The following is a 17,033-nucleotide window of genomic DNA, read 5'->3' on the forward strand; positions in this document are numbered from 1 at the left end:
CTATTATCATTAATGATGAAATCCCAAAAGATAAGAGACTCGTAGATATATATAGCAGAAATTTAATAGGAAAAGTTGGACAGCTTTTTACCCTCATTCTCGTACACATCCCAAAAATATTCATGGAAAAATTATAATATATGAAAATATTGAATAAGAAAACTAATTAATCATATATATATATATATCAGTTAAGTGAAAAAAAGGTATGAAAAATGAGGAAAAGGACAGGACTACCCTCAATTCCATAGTTTTGGAGGATCTCATGTTCCTTATAGCGGGAATCTCTTGGGAAATCCTTTCTGTCCTCTTGCTTCCCTCTCTTTCCTTTTAAATCCTCAAATTGGTTTCTCTTCTCTTCTATTCTATTCTCACAACCATTACCACCACCACCTCAGCCTCAGCCCCATACCATGTCTTCTCTCTTCTCCCAATTACTACTTCTCCCTTTCTCTCAAAACACTTCTACTCTCTCACTTTTCTATCAACCAAAACTTCTTCCTCCAGGTAATAATCAATTCACTTTATATTCATATGTATATCTATGTAACTATACATTTTTTATATCTTTCTTTTTCAAAATCTATCATCACCTTTCAATATAAAGACAGAAAGTCCTTCTGTTGTTTTCATTTTTACTTTGTGGCGGTAGAATTTTAACTCGTCTTTGCGAGTTTTCCACTGATTGGATCTTGATCAATTTCTTGGTGAATGTCATTATTTTTGTTTTTCAGAAAAATAAAAAAAGATTATAAGGAAAACTGAGTACAAACGCTCACTCTGTTTCTTTGTCTATCTCCTGAAATTTTGGCAAAATCAACAACTTGAGAGTTATATATATAAATATATTTTTTTAATTTATTTTTAGGATGAGCCCTGCCTATATCTGGGTTTTCTGAACTAATACGAATTAATAATTCGTAATTAAGTTCTAGTTGCTTCAGTAGTGCAGACTCATGTATTTTTTTTTTATTTGTTTCGGGGAGGAGGCATTATTATATACGTATCTCTTTTATCTTTTAATTTAGTTCGGATTTGTCCTATATATGTTTATATATATAAACAGCTATCACATATAACTTCGTTTTTTATGTTTTTTTCTTTTTTTTATATATTTGGTTTTCCTTCCCAAGAATGATCTGAAACAAGCTTTTTTGATCCTTACAAGAGCTTTTACTTGAATACGGTAAATTATTCAATGGCAGCATATATATATTTCACTGTCAAGAAACAAAGCGACATTTTTGTATTATTGTGCTATGTTGTACCTCAGATCGAAGATTCTTCTTCTTATCTTTATTTTTTACCTTAAAATTATACATCATTTTCAAATAGCAGAGCAAATAATAAGTGATTAAAATAATAATGATATTAAACTATTTATGTTATATATATATATATATAAGTATATATATTTGTGTGTATGTATAGGTGTTACAGTATTGGAAGCTAAAGACAAACGAGTTAACTTTGATCGTGATGTTCGCTCAAAATGCAGCGCCATATCCAAACCCCGCACTCACGGTAAAGCTAATGTTTAATCTTAAAACGATTTAAAATAAGAAGAAGAAGAAGAAGAGAATTTACTTTGATCAATTAAATTGTTTATTATTGTGATGATGGTGGAATTTGCTGCCAAAATAAAACAAACACATTTACTTTCCTTAAAAATCAATATATATTTAAATATTAATATAAAGCAAATTCGTCTCATTCATATGTATATCCAGAATACGCAGACGTGTTTCAAAGTAGTGGTCTGCCAGTTATAAAGTGGCACGAGATTGTGGAGGATGACATAGATGGAGAAGAAGATACTAAGGTGGGTTTATGTACAAATTAACTTTTGTTATTTCAATGTTACTTTTTGCTTTTCTTATTTTATTTTATTTTTATAATTGGTTAACAAAGAGAGAACTCTCTCTCTCTCTATATATATATATATATGTATATTAATTAGTGCAAATATCCTATGTTACAATATGGTTTTTTTTTCTTTGCTGATGTGATATTGATATAGAAGAAATTCTGTTTTGTTTTTCCTTCAATTTAATTTTTTATTTATCCAAAAAAAAAAGTGGACAAGATCGAATGAGATCGAGGAACGTGTCGCTTCAATCAAATCATTGTTGGAGAGTATGGATGAGGGAGAGATAAGCATTTCAGCGTACGACACAGCATGGGTAGCCCTTGTGGAAGATGTTCATGGAAGTGGCTTACCTCAATTCCCATCGAGCCTCCAATGGATAGCCAATCATCAGCTTTCCGACGGTTCTTGGGGCGACGCCGAGATTTTCTCCGCACACGATCGCCTCATCAACACCTTGGCTTGTGTTGTCGCTTTGAAATCTTGGAACCTTTGTCCCGAAAAATGTGACAAAGGTAAACTATAATTATTTAATTAATTAATATATTTTCTACAACAATTTTATTTCTTCTTCTTATTTTTAAAAATGGATGGAACAGGAATGGCCTTTTTCAATGCGAATATAAGTAAGCTGGAGAAGGAGAATCCGGAACACATGCCTATTGGTTTCGAAGTGGCTTTCCCTTCTTTACTTGAAATAGCTCGAAAACTGAACCTTGAAGTGCCTGAGGATTCTCCTGTGTTACAAGAGATATATGAAAGGAGACATGTAAAGCTCACAAGGTAAGAGTAATAAAGAGTCTCATAATAGAAGACCCCAACCAAACTCTAGTCATTATGATATTTTTTTCTTCTTTTCGCTTTTCCAACTATATATGTTTTATCGTTCTATTATTGGACAGATAGATATCTAGTGTGTGTGAGAGAGAGAGAGATTATATAACACAATGAAAAAAGTAACTTTATGTCATATATAATAATATATAGGGAGATTGGTTGGTGTATATATAGAGTAATATTATATGTGGGTGGGTTTATAATTAGTACGTGTGCGCGTGTGGATAGGATTCCGAGGGACACAATGCACACAGTGCCCACGACTCTACTCCATAGCTTGGAAGGAATGGTAGGTCTCGACTGGGAAAAGCTTCTGAAATTGCAGTCCCGAGATGGGTCATTCTTGTTCTCTCCATCCTCTACTGCTTTCGCACTCATGGAGACCAAAGACCAAAATTGCTTGCAATATTTAACTAAAGCGGTCCAAAGGTTCAATGGGGGTGGTACGTATGTAAATTTTATTTGACAAAATACTAGCTGCCTGCCTTTTCTTTCTTATTGGTCCTTTTTTTTTTACTTTTCCAATGTGTTTACTATTGGTCATTTTCTTATTCAATGTACTGTCCCTGTAATGATTGTACTCAGTCCCAAATGTTTACCCGGTTGACTTGTTCGAGCACCTTTGGGTTGCGGATCGGTTGCAGCGCTTGGGAATATCTAGATTCTTTGAGCCAGAGATTAAGGAATGTATCGATTATGTATTCAGGTACGTACGTAATCTACCAACTGACAAAATGTAGTACTAGACACTCTACCTACCTAGACCAAAATTTAAAAAGTTGTTATAATTATTTACATTTGGAACGTTTAGAAATTGGACTGAAAAAGGAATTTGCTGGGCAAGAAATTCCATGGTTCAAGATATTGACGATACTGCCATGGGATTCAGGCTACTAAGATTGCATGGTCACAACGTTTCTGCTGGTACGTGCGTTTTATGTAACATATATGAATATATAATATATGTAGTCGATTTTATATAATATATATTCTATCCAATTAGTTCGCTTTAATAATTGAATGATGTAAAATCATTATTAGATGTGTTTCAACACTTTAAGAAAGGTGACGAGTTTTTCTGCTTTCGGGGGCAGTCAACGCAAGCAGTGACTGGAATGTATAACCTTTATAGAGCTTCTCAGTTGGTTTTCCCGGGCGAGAAAATTCTTGAGGAAGCCATGGACTTCTCATCGAAATTTCTTAGAGAAAAACAGGCCTCGAATGAGTTGCTCGATAAATGGATCATAACTAAGGACTTACCTGGTGAGGTATGTATTGATATATTTAGTTTTGTACATATTATGTATGTTAGTATATGCTTAATAACTTGTTTATTTTTATCATTTCTTCTGTTCTGCTTCGTCTTATATACTAGACTTTAGTACGTTGAGCTTACGTAAACAAAGTGCCATCGTTCTCTCACCATAAATATTCCTTTAATTTTGCTGAATAAATTAAGAATGTAAGATAGAGATATATAGAACAAGAAAAATATGATAATGTAACGCGATCGAGGACGAGAAAATCGATCAAACCAAGTAAGAGAATCCGAGTACAGCATCTTTATAGGACATAACCTATTTATTAATTAGTAGTGCAGCATCTTTTAAAAAAAAATTAATAAAAATTACTTTAGAATGAGTTATCCTCTTTTTGAGGTTGTGCTTTAAAAAAAATCAGGCTTATTGTTCGGTCAAAAAAGTACTGTGTTTGTGTCAAGATTTTTTCTCCGTGAAAAAACATAACTCACTTTTTACTATTTCTTGGGTCCATAGTTGGGACCTGGCCTTTTCTCCTGTGTTGTCTCTCAAAGATTCTCAAACAAACACCAATTTATTTCTGGCCTTAGTAATGATATTATTATTTATTTATCAAAAATATTAGTCTAATTATGGTCCCTATATCCATTGTGGTAGTACTACATATCTCCACAGTTTGAAAATTGCCCAATTTTAATATTTACTGAAATTATGCGGTACATAGTCTTTTTTTACCTGATTAGCTAGTAGCTTTTCAAATGACAAATATTTAAGGAGATTATATTATATAAGGCAAGAGAATATCATTTTAAAGTAATTTTATTCTGCATGGATGAGATACATCTAAATTTATTTAGTATTTTATTAATTTAACAATCATCGATCATGAATACAATCAAAAAAGAGAAAGCACATGACATAGGAAACAACATACTCTACAGTCTACAGTCTATTATTATTTGTTGAGATAGTTACAAGAATTATGATCAAAATTGGATTTCTTTAGCTATTTATACTTATATCCTCATGTGAGTAGTCAGGCCCCCTATATCGTTTCTCCTAGTCATTTATCTTTTATTTTTTCAAAAACCCATTTAACCATTTATGAAATGTTAGAAATAACGCCCAACTTATTATTTTCTAGAGTAATTAAATGAAAAATTACAAATATGTGCACATATCATTAGTGGTGCTCATTTGATCCGATCAAAAAATTTTACCCCTAACTAATCAAATTCAATTAAAGATTGGATATTGGAAATCATCATCTAATCCAATCCAATTTCGTCTCGAAATCCAGCTCATCCAATCCAATCAAATATTTTTACCCCTAACCAATCCAATCTAATTAAAGGTTGGATGTTAGAAATCATCATCTAATCCTTGAACCTAAATTTTAATATTAAATAAATTAACAAATATATAAAAAACAAAGCATACAAAATAAATCATACAAAAAACTATACACTATTTAGTAATAATATTAAATTAAGTATTTACAATTACCACATTAACTCATTAAAATATGAAGTTTACAACACAGTCATTTAAATTTAAAACTAATATCTCAAAATCAATAACTAGAGTACTTAGATAGTAGCATAACATAAACACAACAAAGCATCTCCAAAATGTTAATATATATAGTATCCAAAAACAACAACAATTCAATTAAATATATTTATTTATAATATAATATGTATTAAAAAATATATATTAATTGTAATTAGATTGGATCGATTCTTAATTAGATTTTATCAGTCTTATCCATCATCCGATCCAATCCAATTAACACCCTACATATCAAATTTAATCTAATTATAATTAGATATCTAATTTTTTTGTAATTAATAAATTAATTTAGATTGGTTTGGAATAATTAGATTGGTTTTGATCTTAAACATACTACGTAACATCACTCAATTTATGGTGTTCCTTTTATATATATTGAAAAATCATGGCAATGTAAAAAAAAAATAGGACATATATCTTGCTTATATATTAATAGTGGTAGAAACTTGCATAATAGTTTAATATAAGTAGTCCAGTTGCATATATATATATATATATATATATATGTGATATATCACAGCGTGCAACTGGTCATCATAATTAAAATAAAAAAGTGATGATTAATTATATTTATTTATATGTCAGTTCATGAGTTACATCATACTATTGTACTTTCATCTCTCGTGCATGCGTTGCGTGTATTATTTGAACTGTTTTCCCTTCTTTAATTATGTTAATATTGATGACCATATTAACATAATAAAAGTGAAAAAGAAAGGTCTAACGGAATAGGTCTAATAATAATGAGTACACAGGTGGGTTTCGCGCTGGAGGTTCCATGGAATGCAAGCTTACCTCGAGTAGAGACCAGATTCTATATCGAACAGTATGGTGGGCGAAATGATGTTTGGATTGGCAAGACTCTGTACAGGTTATTTTTAATTTATATATTTCCGTATATATTATGTAACTTAAATAATTCTCGTGACGTGACGTGTATTACGTGGCCTATTTTTAACTCTCAGAATGAAAAACGTTAACAACGACGACTATCTAGAGTTGGCGAAAATTGACTACGACATTTGCCAAGCTTTGCATTCGATTGAGTGGCACAATATGCTAAAGTACGTACAAATTTTTATGGACCGATAATAAATTAATTTATTGTGGTGTATAATTTAGTACGTAAGTTGCATGAATGAAATTGTTACGTACGTGGACGCAGATGGTACCGAGATTGTAAGCTGGAAAATTATGGGGTGAGCAGAAGGAACCTCCTCATGGCCTATTTTCTTGCTACGGCGAGCATTTTCGAACCGGATAGGGCCGATGAGCGGCTTGCATGGGCCAAAACAGCAGCACTGATGCAAGCCATTCAATCCTATTTCGATGACCAACAAGCTTCTTCTGAGCTTCGGATGGCTTTTGTCTATGCTTTTAAAAGGAGTAGTAACATGCCCTCTTATTTGATTACAAGGTAAAATCTTTTTAACTCAAGTAAATTTTGCTTTTTATTATATGTATAGTACTTGTAATTTTTACACACACTAATTTTTTGGTGGAAAAAAAGGAATTGAGTACATACATATATATTTATAATTTTTTTACACTCATATTGATAAGACAGACCATTTCTCCTTTTTCGATGATTATTAATTTATTGTTCTTATTTTTGTGGTATAAGAATGTCATGGGACGGCAGAAGATTCCAAATAGCAATTTTTGGACGCTGTTCGCTTATTATTTATTATTTTATTTTTTTAATAATAAGAGTAGTTATCTTTATTTGTTTCACGCCGTACATTTTTTTCTCATTTTTCAAAACTCTTTCGGAAATAGTTCCCACAAAAAATAATGTTTTTTGCTCTGTTGTTATATGCCGTGGAACGAAAAAAAAGTGTCGTTGCTTTCCCTTGCGCCGCACATTGTTTTAAATTTAGTAGTATGATTTTTAGCAAGCTCCATTTATTTATCTATTTATTGGGTGACGAAGTAGTTGCCTTACATTTGGATCGATCTATAAATGTGTCATATATTTTTTTTATATATATATATATAAATGTAGACAGACAAACAAACAAACAAGATTGATTGAATATAATATTGAATGTTGGGCCCTAGATCTTCATGTTTGAAAGTTTTTCTTTCAAAAAGGTTATTAATTAAAATTAAGTGGGTTTCATAACCTAAAAAGACAATTAAAATAATAGTTATTATATACAAATATGCAGGGTGTCGAACATAACGAATGCAGATCATGGAATTCTTAGAACCTTGCTGACGACCCTCAGCCACCTCTCTCTGGACACAATGATGGTGCATGGTCGGGACATCACCCACCATTTACGTCAAGCTGTGAGTTAATTCCTTCTTAATTATTTGCGTGAAGAGAAATATTACTATATTTGTGTACATATATCTCTATACTCAATAGTACGTACGTACGTAACAGTCAATAGTAACTATTTCAACTGATAAATTTTTAATCATAATCTACTTTAAAGTCAATAGTAGAGTTGAATTATTTACTAGTACTTTATTTTAAATCAATAACATACATTCTTGTCAAATTGAAATGTGACCCAATAGTAGTTTCCATCCAATAAAGTAGTTTTATGTCGAATGTAAATTATGCACACAACTTTATATCACTTCACCACATGTACATTTTTTTTTTTGTGAAAAAACGTACGGTTTTAATTAGGCTAAATTCCAGCTATTATTACTATGAATTCTGTCTTCTTTACCGAAAAGAATAAAAAAAAAAAAAGACCAACAACAACATATGCCACAAAAAAATGGTCAAATTGTGGGTGTGTAGTACTTGTAATTTTCTTCGAATCTGTACTTAAACTAATCGTCGGTGTAGCCAAAATTTCTTTACCTGTCCTTTTTTTTTTCTTTAAAGCTTTTCACATTATGAAATGCAATATGTGATGTTGTTATTTATATAGTGGGAAAAGTGGCTGCTGAAGTGGCAAGAGGGTGGTGGTGGCCATTACGAAGAAGAAGCAGAATTATTGATCCAAACAATAAACCTAAGCTCAGCCCGTACGCCTATGAAGGGCCTGATGCCGTCAAATCCTCACTATGAACGACTCTTCAGCGCCACAAACAAAGTTTGCTGCAAAATTCGTCACTATCAAAGACAAAGACATAGGACCAAGGTTGGTATATATGATTCATGATCCAGCACATATTTATTCAGTATCATATTTATTTTATTTTATTTGCTTTGACCTCCACGTTTCCTTAAACAGTCATATCTTCAATGAGACACTACTGCTCAAAACTGTGGGCCCCATAAATTATGTTTCATAGATAGAGTCCATTATTTGAACTTTTTTCTTTTTTTCTTGTGGAATGTATACAGGTAAACCAAAATGGAGTGTGTAAGAAAAGCATCTTAACCCCTGAAATAGAGTCAGATATGCAAGACCTTGTACAATTGGTGCTGCAGAAATCCTCAGATGACATCAACACTAAAATTAAGCAGACATTTCTAATGGTGGCCAAGACTTTTTATTATGCTGCTTACTGTGATTCTAAGACCATCAATTTCCACATTGGCAAAGTACTATTTGAGACTGTGAACTGATGGTCTCTCCATTCACCACATATGCTTTTCTAAAGAAAGAAAAAAAAAACCATTTGTACATTTTCCAATTTAGTTCAAAGTAAATGGCATTGTGAATAAAGTTTAGTAGAGACGGATTAATATTATGAATCTATGTTATTGTTTTTGTTATTGTTATTGTTATAAAGCATCATACATCAAAAATACGAAAGTAAAAATAATATAGAATAGCAGAGTATAAATACAAAACAAAAATGCTGATGATCCAGAGAATAAATAATTAAACAACCATCCTAGTCCAACTCTATCATTCACACACCTGTTGAGAAAACAATTGAAATTTATGATTAGTGATGAATAATATTGACACATTTTCTTTGTGGGGACAAGGCAATGTCATAAAATGAAAAGTAAAAATAAAAGCAGTCAAAATATTACTAATGAAAAAGTCACAAGTTCTAGAATTAGCGGTAATATTCCAGGCCATAATAATAAAAAATTCACGAAAATCTTCATCGACCAAGCAGCGAGGACAATATTCAAATAAATATATATTTATATGGTCAAATACTGATAATAGATCCCTCTGGAGTCTTGATGACCTAACACGTCAAAAGGTAGCAAAAAGAAAATCCAGCAAGACAACCAAAAACGGGTGAAAAAAAACCATTCTTGTGACATGGAAACGATCGAACACACGTAGCAAAATGGTTACCATTACTTTCAAAGTGTCAAATCTAAGTGAATGACTGAACAAGAATCATAAAGAGTGGTTTACAAGATTTTAGTTAGTTGATATTTATGATTAACCACACAAGTTGTTTTTATTTTTCCCTGATCGGAATGTGGACCTATTAAGGTCTTTCGAAACTTTTAAACGTAGGCAAAATTAACAATGGCAGACAATGTGGCATACCAACACGTGACCAAAGTTGTTATTTCTGTCTTAGACATCAAGTGGAGGTTCTCCATATCCCGCAAGTTAAGATTTTGGTGTCGATCCATTTATGGCCAAACAAAGAGAGAAAAACACTCGAGCACAAACCCTTCTTTCTGACAATGTTTGTATCAATGAGATCATATTATGATATCTCTCTCTTCTCTTTGATAGAATTTTAACATTTATGACCCTTCATGTATTAGATATCAAAATGGGACGCTTTTACCAATAGTGTTTTTCTATTAGATACTAGGCAAGGAAACCATCTCATTTTGTCAATCTATTATGACTAAACGACAGTGACACACAACTTCATGACCCCATAAACAAGAGACACAACTATTCCAAATGCCTTTCCTTTTGTCTGTTTACGTAGGTGGTATCCACAGCACTTCATCACCACTCAACAGTTACTTGCATTATTTTGTTTTCGACCAAACAATAAAGATATTCTCACCTTCTTCAACTATGACCAGACTTGACAATGTCATAATTATCTTTTCTTACTATAAAATATAAATTGTATGTATGTATGCATATATGCTACTAAACTGGTGTGACAGAGAGATAAACGACATAAAAGATAAACATTAAACGGACAGACATTGTCTTTAACTTGAGGGACACCTAGTAAAAAACACAGGCTAACCATTGAAATGGATTAGAAAGAATTGAAGTTGTTCCATGCATTTTCATGTTTTATGAGGCAAAAAATAAATAAATAAATAAAAAGTGAGAGGACATCAACATAATCGAGGAGAAATTTTGGTAAGAAGTTCCTGTCCAGTGGGGGTGGTCCATACAGTAGTGCTAAGATCACCTGAAAATCATTAGCCCGGATGGAAACCCACAACGGGAAGTTCCCCCCCGGTAGACCCGTAGACCCCGCCCAGCTAGCCTAAGAGGATAGATAATAAAGAAAAGAGAAGAAATCACGTCCAAACACAGCACTGGAATGTTACTGGTAACCATCATTTACCTCTGCATGGTGTACACTTTTAATTTAATTATCATTATCATTAGAGCCTAGACTTGGAATGTGAAAAAAGGAAAATTAAAAAGAAGTGCTTGGTACTGGATGTAGTGACGTGATCTGGTGGGCTCATGGGCCATCGACAAAGAGATTTTTGGATAGATCCTACTTCGATGAAGGAAAAAAATGGGCAGAATGAAAGAGAAAGGAATTGTCGATCCTACTACTGTGTCGGTAAAAAGGGCGGAATGGATATAGAATGATCAGGATGATTTTGGAGGGTAATCCAATTTGAGCATGCAGCACTTCCAATCTCCATCGCTCCTTTTTTTTTCGGCTTCTGATTAGATGTTTGGTTAGTTTTAGCACGTGAGATACCACTCCCTTCCCACTTTGCCTCTTCCTTTGCCCTCCAACCAGCAAACATGCAGTTGGTTTGGGCCCCACCACACTATCAATTTTTTTTATTATTATTCACTTCTTATTTTTTATTTTTTATTTTTTTTTGGGGGGGGGGGGGGGGTTTATTGCCTATTCCACTAGGTAGAACCAAGGATTTTTTTTGGTTTAGAAAATTAGGGGCTAGAGCCTGGCTTGATAATATATAAGTCTTGCCCATACAAAATGGGATTATAAATTTATATGTGGATTGGGCTGGGGCCACTGAATCAATGAGAATGAGCGTGCGCATAAATGTGACGACCAATGCATCCCTAGATTCTATCAACAAGAATAATACTCTTTCGCCGTCAACATGATGTTAAAGCGAGATTAAGCTGGGCTTATCCAAAACTTCACTAGAGCCCTATATAATGAAATTATGTTCTGACCAGCTGGGGCTTAACTTGGGCCTACTCCAGTTTTATCAGCCCAACAAGTGTCCAACATCTCAGCAGGTAGTGGCTAATATCCGCTTTAGGCTCTGCTGCTTCGCTGGAGAAGACATTGGATTCCAAATGCCCAACTAAAGGGTCCAAACATCTCAGTTTCTACAGTGGCACTATCCGCTTTTTGCTTTTGTAGAACAACTAAATAAACATTCTGCTCAATTTACTAACTAATTCCTTGGTAGTTGGATTAACACATATCGTAGATGCTACAACGGCTTTACATCCACTCCGGACAAATCCAAAATTATCATCAATCCAGAGATTATATATCTTCTCTAAAGCAATAAAGTCAAAGAATAAGCTTAAGCTCGAAATGAACGAGAAGTTAAATATTTATATGTATGACTAGAGGAAGTCATGGTGGACATGCACATAGAAGAAGGTAACCCGACCTACCCACCACTCCATCTATCCGGAACTGCAATCAACAGCAATTTCACGATAAAACAAAGAGAAAAGACACAAGAATATTACCTTTAATCCACTAAAAGAACTCGATAATCCATGTCTTAGCATTGGACCAGTGAGTGTTGATTAAGAAGCATGAAACAAAGACTGACATCTTGACACAGAACTCGTAAATGTAGCCATGAAACCTAACTTCATATGCCAAGGACATGCTAATGCTCATCAAACTTAAGTTGCCAGAATTTCCATAATGAGTTTAGAATCAATCATACTCTAATTCGTCTGGCGTAACAGGTCGTTTAAGAGGGATAATAGACTTCTTCTCAACATCACGTGATAAAGCTTTCCTCATATCTGAAAAAAGGGTTGAAAAAACAAATTATGAGCAAAATGTGAAAAGCAGTTAGAATTTAAGATCTGGTTTCATGTCTGAGCATACCTAACCCATCTTCTTCCCCTGAATAATAACGTAGCACCCTTCTATAGATCACATATCCAAGCTGAGGAGATAAAAATAGAGTACGCATCATGAATCTTATTTGGTACAAAATTTTAAAAAAAAAAAAGGCAGGAAACGTTTTGCTGGCGTTGAAGATTGAATTGCTTCTTGTTATTGTTCAGTGACAACTCTTAAATTCTAAACAGGTTAAATAATTAGTCAGCAAAATCTTCTCTTTGTTTTCCTTACTGAATGTTTGAAACTCCCACAATGAAAACCTTAATTTAGTTGCAGGTACATAAACCCTGAGTATTTGTTTTCCTTATTCTTCTCTTTGTTTGGTTGATAACAGATCCATAAATTTTCCATATTAGCAGGGCCAGATTCACAACAAAATTATGAAATAGCCCCCAAACCACTGGGAAAAGAAACGAGAATATAATTAATGAGTTAAAATTCCATATAATGATATCATATCAGGCACAATAATCATTGTCTAACATCAAACAAATTACACACTTAAAGGGAGTTAGCCCAGGCCAATACAACATATGGATCAGATTAGTAAAACGATGCAGAGATATTTGTTTCGTTTTTGGTGTGTGTGTTTTAATTGAATATTTGAATGTTCTATTGTTAACCATTTTTTGCAATATTTTCACAGGCAAAGTTGAAGCTTAAACCATCACTTTGCAACTCCAGCCTAAATATTTTTACATACAAATTTTAAGAAAGAATAAGTGGACAGAGATAATGCATAATCAATGTATAAAAGAAAATATTAGCGGTAAAAGGCAGAAAGAGTTATTCTAGTTTAATGTGATGAACGGCAATGATACCTTTTCATACATCTTTATTGCTGGTGTGTTTGATGCTCGTACAAAAAGATCCACAAAATAACCTTTATCACTGCCAAGAAAAACTCATTAACATCAAGCTTGAGTACATAACCCAAATGCTCAAGCTTTATCATATTTACTAAATCTTCAAACTCTTTCAGAATTTATTAGTTGTTAGAGACATTCAAATACAGCTTCATGCATCTCAACATAAATAACGTTAAAGCATAATTCAACACTGGACCCCAACATCATACAGAATATCATACTGCGCACATGAGAGCAAATATCATAAAATAAATAATAAGAACACACATACACCACAAATGAAAAATCTCTGCATATATGAGAATCGTGCAATCACAAGCTTCAATATTTTTTCACAAAAAGTAGCTATATAGCATATGAGATGAAAATGATTAATGCAAATAGGTGCTATTGCTTACACACTTAAACGAACAAACTTCTGAGATGCATGAGCAGCTATAATTGAATGACCACTACTTACATCTTGTCACTGATGTCCTCAAGCAGGTTCATGAGTTTCTTCGCTAATTGTTGCCTGCGGTACTCTGGAGCAACAGTTACAGCAGTTACATGACCATGCCAAGATTCACCTTGCCCTTCAACTTTTCCCATAACTGCAATTGATGAATAGCCAGGCAGTGTTTCATCCATATGCACAAGTACACTACTAAAAACAACCCAGAAAACCAAATACAATTCTAACTAAACTGAACAACTAGCCCAATTACCAAACGTGAAGCAATATCCATTCATACTCCACCTGAATGACTCCTAAATCTGTAAAATCCTTAGAAACACCAGCACTACAACTTATTAATTTCAGCGGCTCTGCCTCAACAATATCTTCATCATTTTTTTTTTGATACAATGATGATTTGATCCCCTCCCTCCTCACACATACAACCACTTGAGCTAGCCCCAAGTGGCACTTCATCATCTATTTCATTCGCCCAATTATTTAAAAAATTTGCAACCATAAAAAACAAGGAATAAACAAACTATTGCAATGTTGCCATTATACAGACCCTAAAATTAAAGAACAATACTTCTCTTACCAAAACCATAATAATAATAATGATTAAAAGAAAAAAAATGAGAATTTCTGAAGGTTAAAAACAAAAAGTTTAGGGTTTAAATTTGAAAAAGCTTACTGTAACCCATTACTCGGTTTCCAGGCGCTTCTGCGACATGAAAGTAATCAGGCCACCTTGCCAAATAGGTCATGTAGAAGGACATGTTGAACTGTAAATAAGACCAGAAAACTCCATGATTAAGAAATTAAATGCACGAAGGTGAACCCCATCTCAGCGAAGAAACTAATATGAAAACAAGGGAAGATTACCGTTTCAGTGAGATGATCGAAATTTACAGAGGCGAATCGGAGAAGATCATTGCAGCAAAATCTGCGAATCGTCGTCATTACTCGGCTTCACCCTTTGCCGTTTGGGAATTGGAAAACTCGAGCTCCAGGGACACCGAATAGTGAAAATAATATGGGAAATTTGAGTTTTAATACAATAATTGACCCTCCATTTGAAAGATCTCCTGTACTTAATTCCGTTACTACCCAAAATAGTCCTAGCATAATTTTCTCAAACTCTCCCTATTCTCTCCCAAAATATCCGAACCAAGCAAACTTTGAAATCGATAAGCCTCGATTGAATCCGTAGAACCCAACCTTCATTGTCTTCTACGACCACGAACAAGGGCTCCCAAAAGGTCGAACTTAACGATCGGAGAAGGGGAAGGAGCAAACGTCGAGCAAGCCGACCAAATTTTTAGGAAACAACCTCAAAGAAAGCGAAGGTGAGGGATTTCATTTTTAATCTGCAAGTGCCTAGTTTTTTTTGTTGATTTTTGTTCATAGGATAAATCGGGGCTGGGAATTAAGAAATCTGAGTTTTTTTCGATATTTTTCATGCTACTCATAGAAATCGATGGGACTCGATAGTATAGGATAAGGACTGGATTAGACTGTGCCTCGATAGGCCTCAATATGAATCGATAGGAATCGATGGGACTCGATATACAAGGCTTTGGGAATTTTAGAACCTACCTCGATATGAATCGATAAGACTCGATAAGAATCGATATACAAGGCTTTGGGAATTTTAGAACCTACCTCGATATGAATCGATAGGACTCGATAAGACTCGATATATAAGTCTTTGAGAATTTTAGAACCTACCTCGATATGAATCGATAGGCCTCGATAGGACTCGATGATACAATACTGGGATTTTTTAGGACCTACCTCGATAGGAATCGATAGGCCTCGATAGGACTCGATATTACTAGACTTTGGTTTTTTTTGCCTTACCTCGATAGGCCTCGATAAGACTCAATAGTAACCCGATGATATTATTCTTTGTGATTTTGGAACCCACCTCGATAGGCATCGATAAGACTCGATAGAACTCAATAGTTTCTACCTCAATGGGACTCGATAGGCCTCGATGGGACTCGATAGGCCTCGATAGTAACTGCCTTACCAGATTGTTTTACATTTTTAACATTTTTTTTGTTCTTTTTTTCCAGATGTCTGACCTTATTGTGCCGTTGGAGAAACACTTTCCTGGTCGTGTCACTTATAGGGGTAGTGCCTACTTGGATACCCTTATAGAGTAGTTTAAGAGGCATGATCTTATTAAAAGGGCAGAGGCATGCCCGTTGGGACAGTTCTTTAAGGCAAAGTCGTTTAGTTTTTCTGGGGTTCTGCTGCATCAGCTAATGTTGCGTAAGGTACAGAGTAAGAAGACTGAAGAGGGTCAGTTCTACCTGGGCAACACTCTATGTAGATTTGGTATTGCAGAGTTTTCCCTAGTTACTGGGCTAAATTTTGGGAAATCACCGTCCCCATATGAATTGAAAGAGAATCTTCCAAGTGATCGGATCATCCAAGAATATTTTAATGGTGATTCGAAGGTTAGTTTTGGTCAGTTGGAAGATGCATTGAAGGCCTCCACAAACCCAGAAGATGCATTTAAGTTGGGTTTGTGCTATTTGATAGAGGGGGTATTGAATGCCCCAGAGAAGACAACAACGATATGGGGAGATTCCCTGAGGATGGTTGAGGATATTGATTACTTTTTCAAGTATCCTTGGGGGAAGTTGTCATTTAAGAAGGTTAGCAAAGGCCTTCAAAAGGACATGAAGAAGCAATTGAAACACTATGAGGAGAAGAAGAAAGAGGGGTCAAGCAAAAAACAGAAGGAGGCGAAGTATAGTTTCAATTGCTATGCACCCGCGCTTCTTTACTGGGCTTTTGAGGCCATGCCTTCTCTCGGGAGTAAGTTCAGTGAGAACAGTGGGAATCAGATTCCGAGGATGCTCAGCTGGGCTACGAAGACTGATATCACTATTTCGATAGCTCTGTTGGTTCCTATATTCGCCAATCGTCGAGTAAGTTCCATTTTATCTTATTAAATGTCACAAATTAATTGATTAACGATTTATTTTATTAAA

General features: G+C 34.1%; 2 protein-coding genes across 5 annotated transcripts; one reads left to right on the forward strand and one right to left on the reverse strand.

Moving 5' to 3' along the window:
• Window positions 1–336: 336 nt before the first annotated feature.
• On the forward strand, window positions 337–9,173 carry LOC133791814 (ent-copalyl diphosphate synthase 1). Its single transcript, XM_062229729.1, has 15 exons — window positions 337–507; window positions 1,432–1,524; window positions 1,731–1,822; window positions 2,079–2,382; window positions 2,467–2,650; window positions 2,933–3,147; window positions 3,290–3,410; window positions 3,516–3,628; window positions 3,746–3,972; window positions 6,291–6,406; window positions 6,501–6,599; window positions 6,701–6,952; window positions 7,707–7,830; window positions 8,430–8,642; window positions 8,849–9,173. The coding sequence occupies exons 1-15, from the start codon at window positions 414–416 to the stop codon at window positions 9,071–9,073; spliced, it is 2,472 nt and encodes an 823-aa protein (XP_062085713.1). The 5' UTR covers window positions 337–413; the 3' UTR covers window positions 9,074–9,173.
• On the reverse strand, window positions 9,170–15,081 carry LOC133791822 (N-terminal acetyltransferase B complex catalytic subunit NAA20). 4 transcript variants are annotated; one of them, XR_009874201.1, is made up of 7 exons: window positions 14,911–15,077; window positions 14,720–14,810; window positions 14,050–14,182; window positions 13,542–13,611; window positions 12,703–12,763; window positions 12,330–12,617; window positions 9,170–9,371 (listed from the first exon to the last, which is right to left on the reverse strand). XR_009874201.1 is itself a non-coding variant. In XM_062229735.1 (7 exons), the coding sequence occupies exons 1-7, from the start codon at window positions 14,986–14,988 to the stop codon at window positions 9,233–9,235; spliced, it is 654 nt and encodes a 217-aa protein (XP_062085719.1). In that variant the 5' UTR covers window positions 14,989–15,081; the 3' UTR covers window positions 9,170–9,232. The 4 variants fall into 4 exon arrangements, 3 of the variants coding, with proteins under 3 accessions (XP_062085719.1, XP_062085729.1, XP_062085723.1); XM_062229735.1 differs by having other exon boundaries at window positions 12,536–12,617; window positions 14,911–15,081; XM_062229745.1 differs by lacking the exon at window positions 9,170–9,371 and adding an exon at window positions 12,100–12,273 and having other exon boundaries at window positions 12,536–12,617; window positions 14,911–15,079.
• Window positions 15,082–17,033: the final 1,952 nt, after the last annotated feature.

This window comes from Humulus lupulus, chromosome 1 (assembly GCF_963169125.1).
Source record: "Humulus lupulus chromosome 1, drHumLupu1.1, whole genome shotgun sequence".
NCBI lineage: Eukaryota > Viridiplantae > Streptophyta > Magnoliopsida > Rosales > Cannabaceae > Humulus > Humulus lupulus.

Excerpts from the sequence above, each read along its gene's own strand:
- LOC133791814 (XM_062229729.1), top strand. The coding sequence starts at position 414 with ATGTCTTCTCTCTTCTCCCAATTACTACTTCTCCCTTTCTCTCAAAAC. Across the intron at positions 1,525-1,730 it reads ATCCAAACCCCGCACTCACG|AATACGCAGACGTGTTTCAA; the intron begins GTAAAGCTAATG and ends ATGTATATCCAG. Across the intron at positions 6,953-7,706 it reads CCCTCTTATTTGATTACAAG|GGTGTCGAACATAACGAATG; the intron begins GTAAAATCTTTT and ends ACAAATATGCAG.
- LOC133791822 (XM_062229735.1), bottom strand. The coding sequence starts at position 14,988 with ATGACGACGATTCGCAGATTTTGCTGCAATGATCTTCTCCGATTCGCC. Across the intron at positions 12,764-13,541 it reads CAATAAAGATGTATGAAAAG|CTTGGATATGTGATCTATAG; the intron begins GTATCATTGCCG and ends TTATCTCCTCAG. Across the intron at positions 9,372-12,535 it reads GTTACGCCAGACGAATTAGA|GTGTGTGAATGATAGAGTTG; the intron begins GTATGATTGATT and ends TTTTCTCAACAG.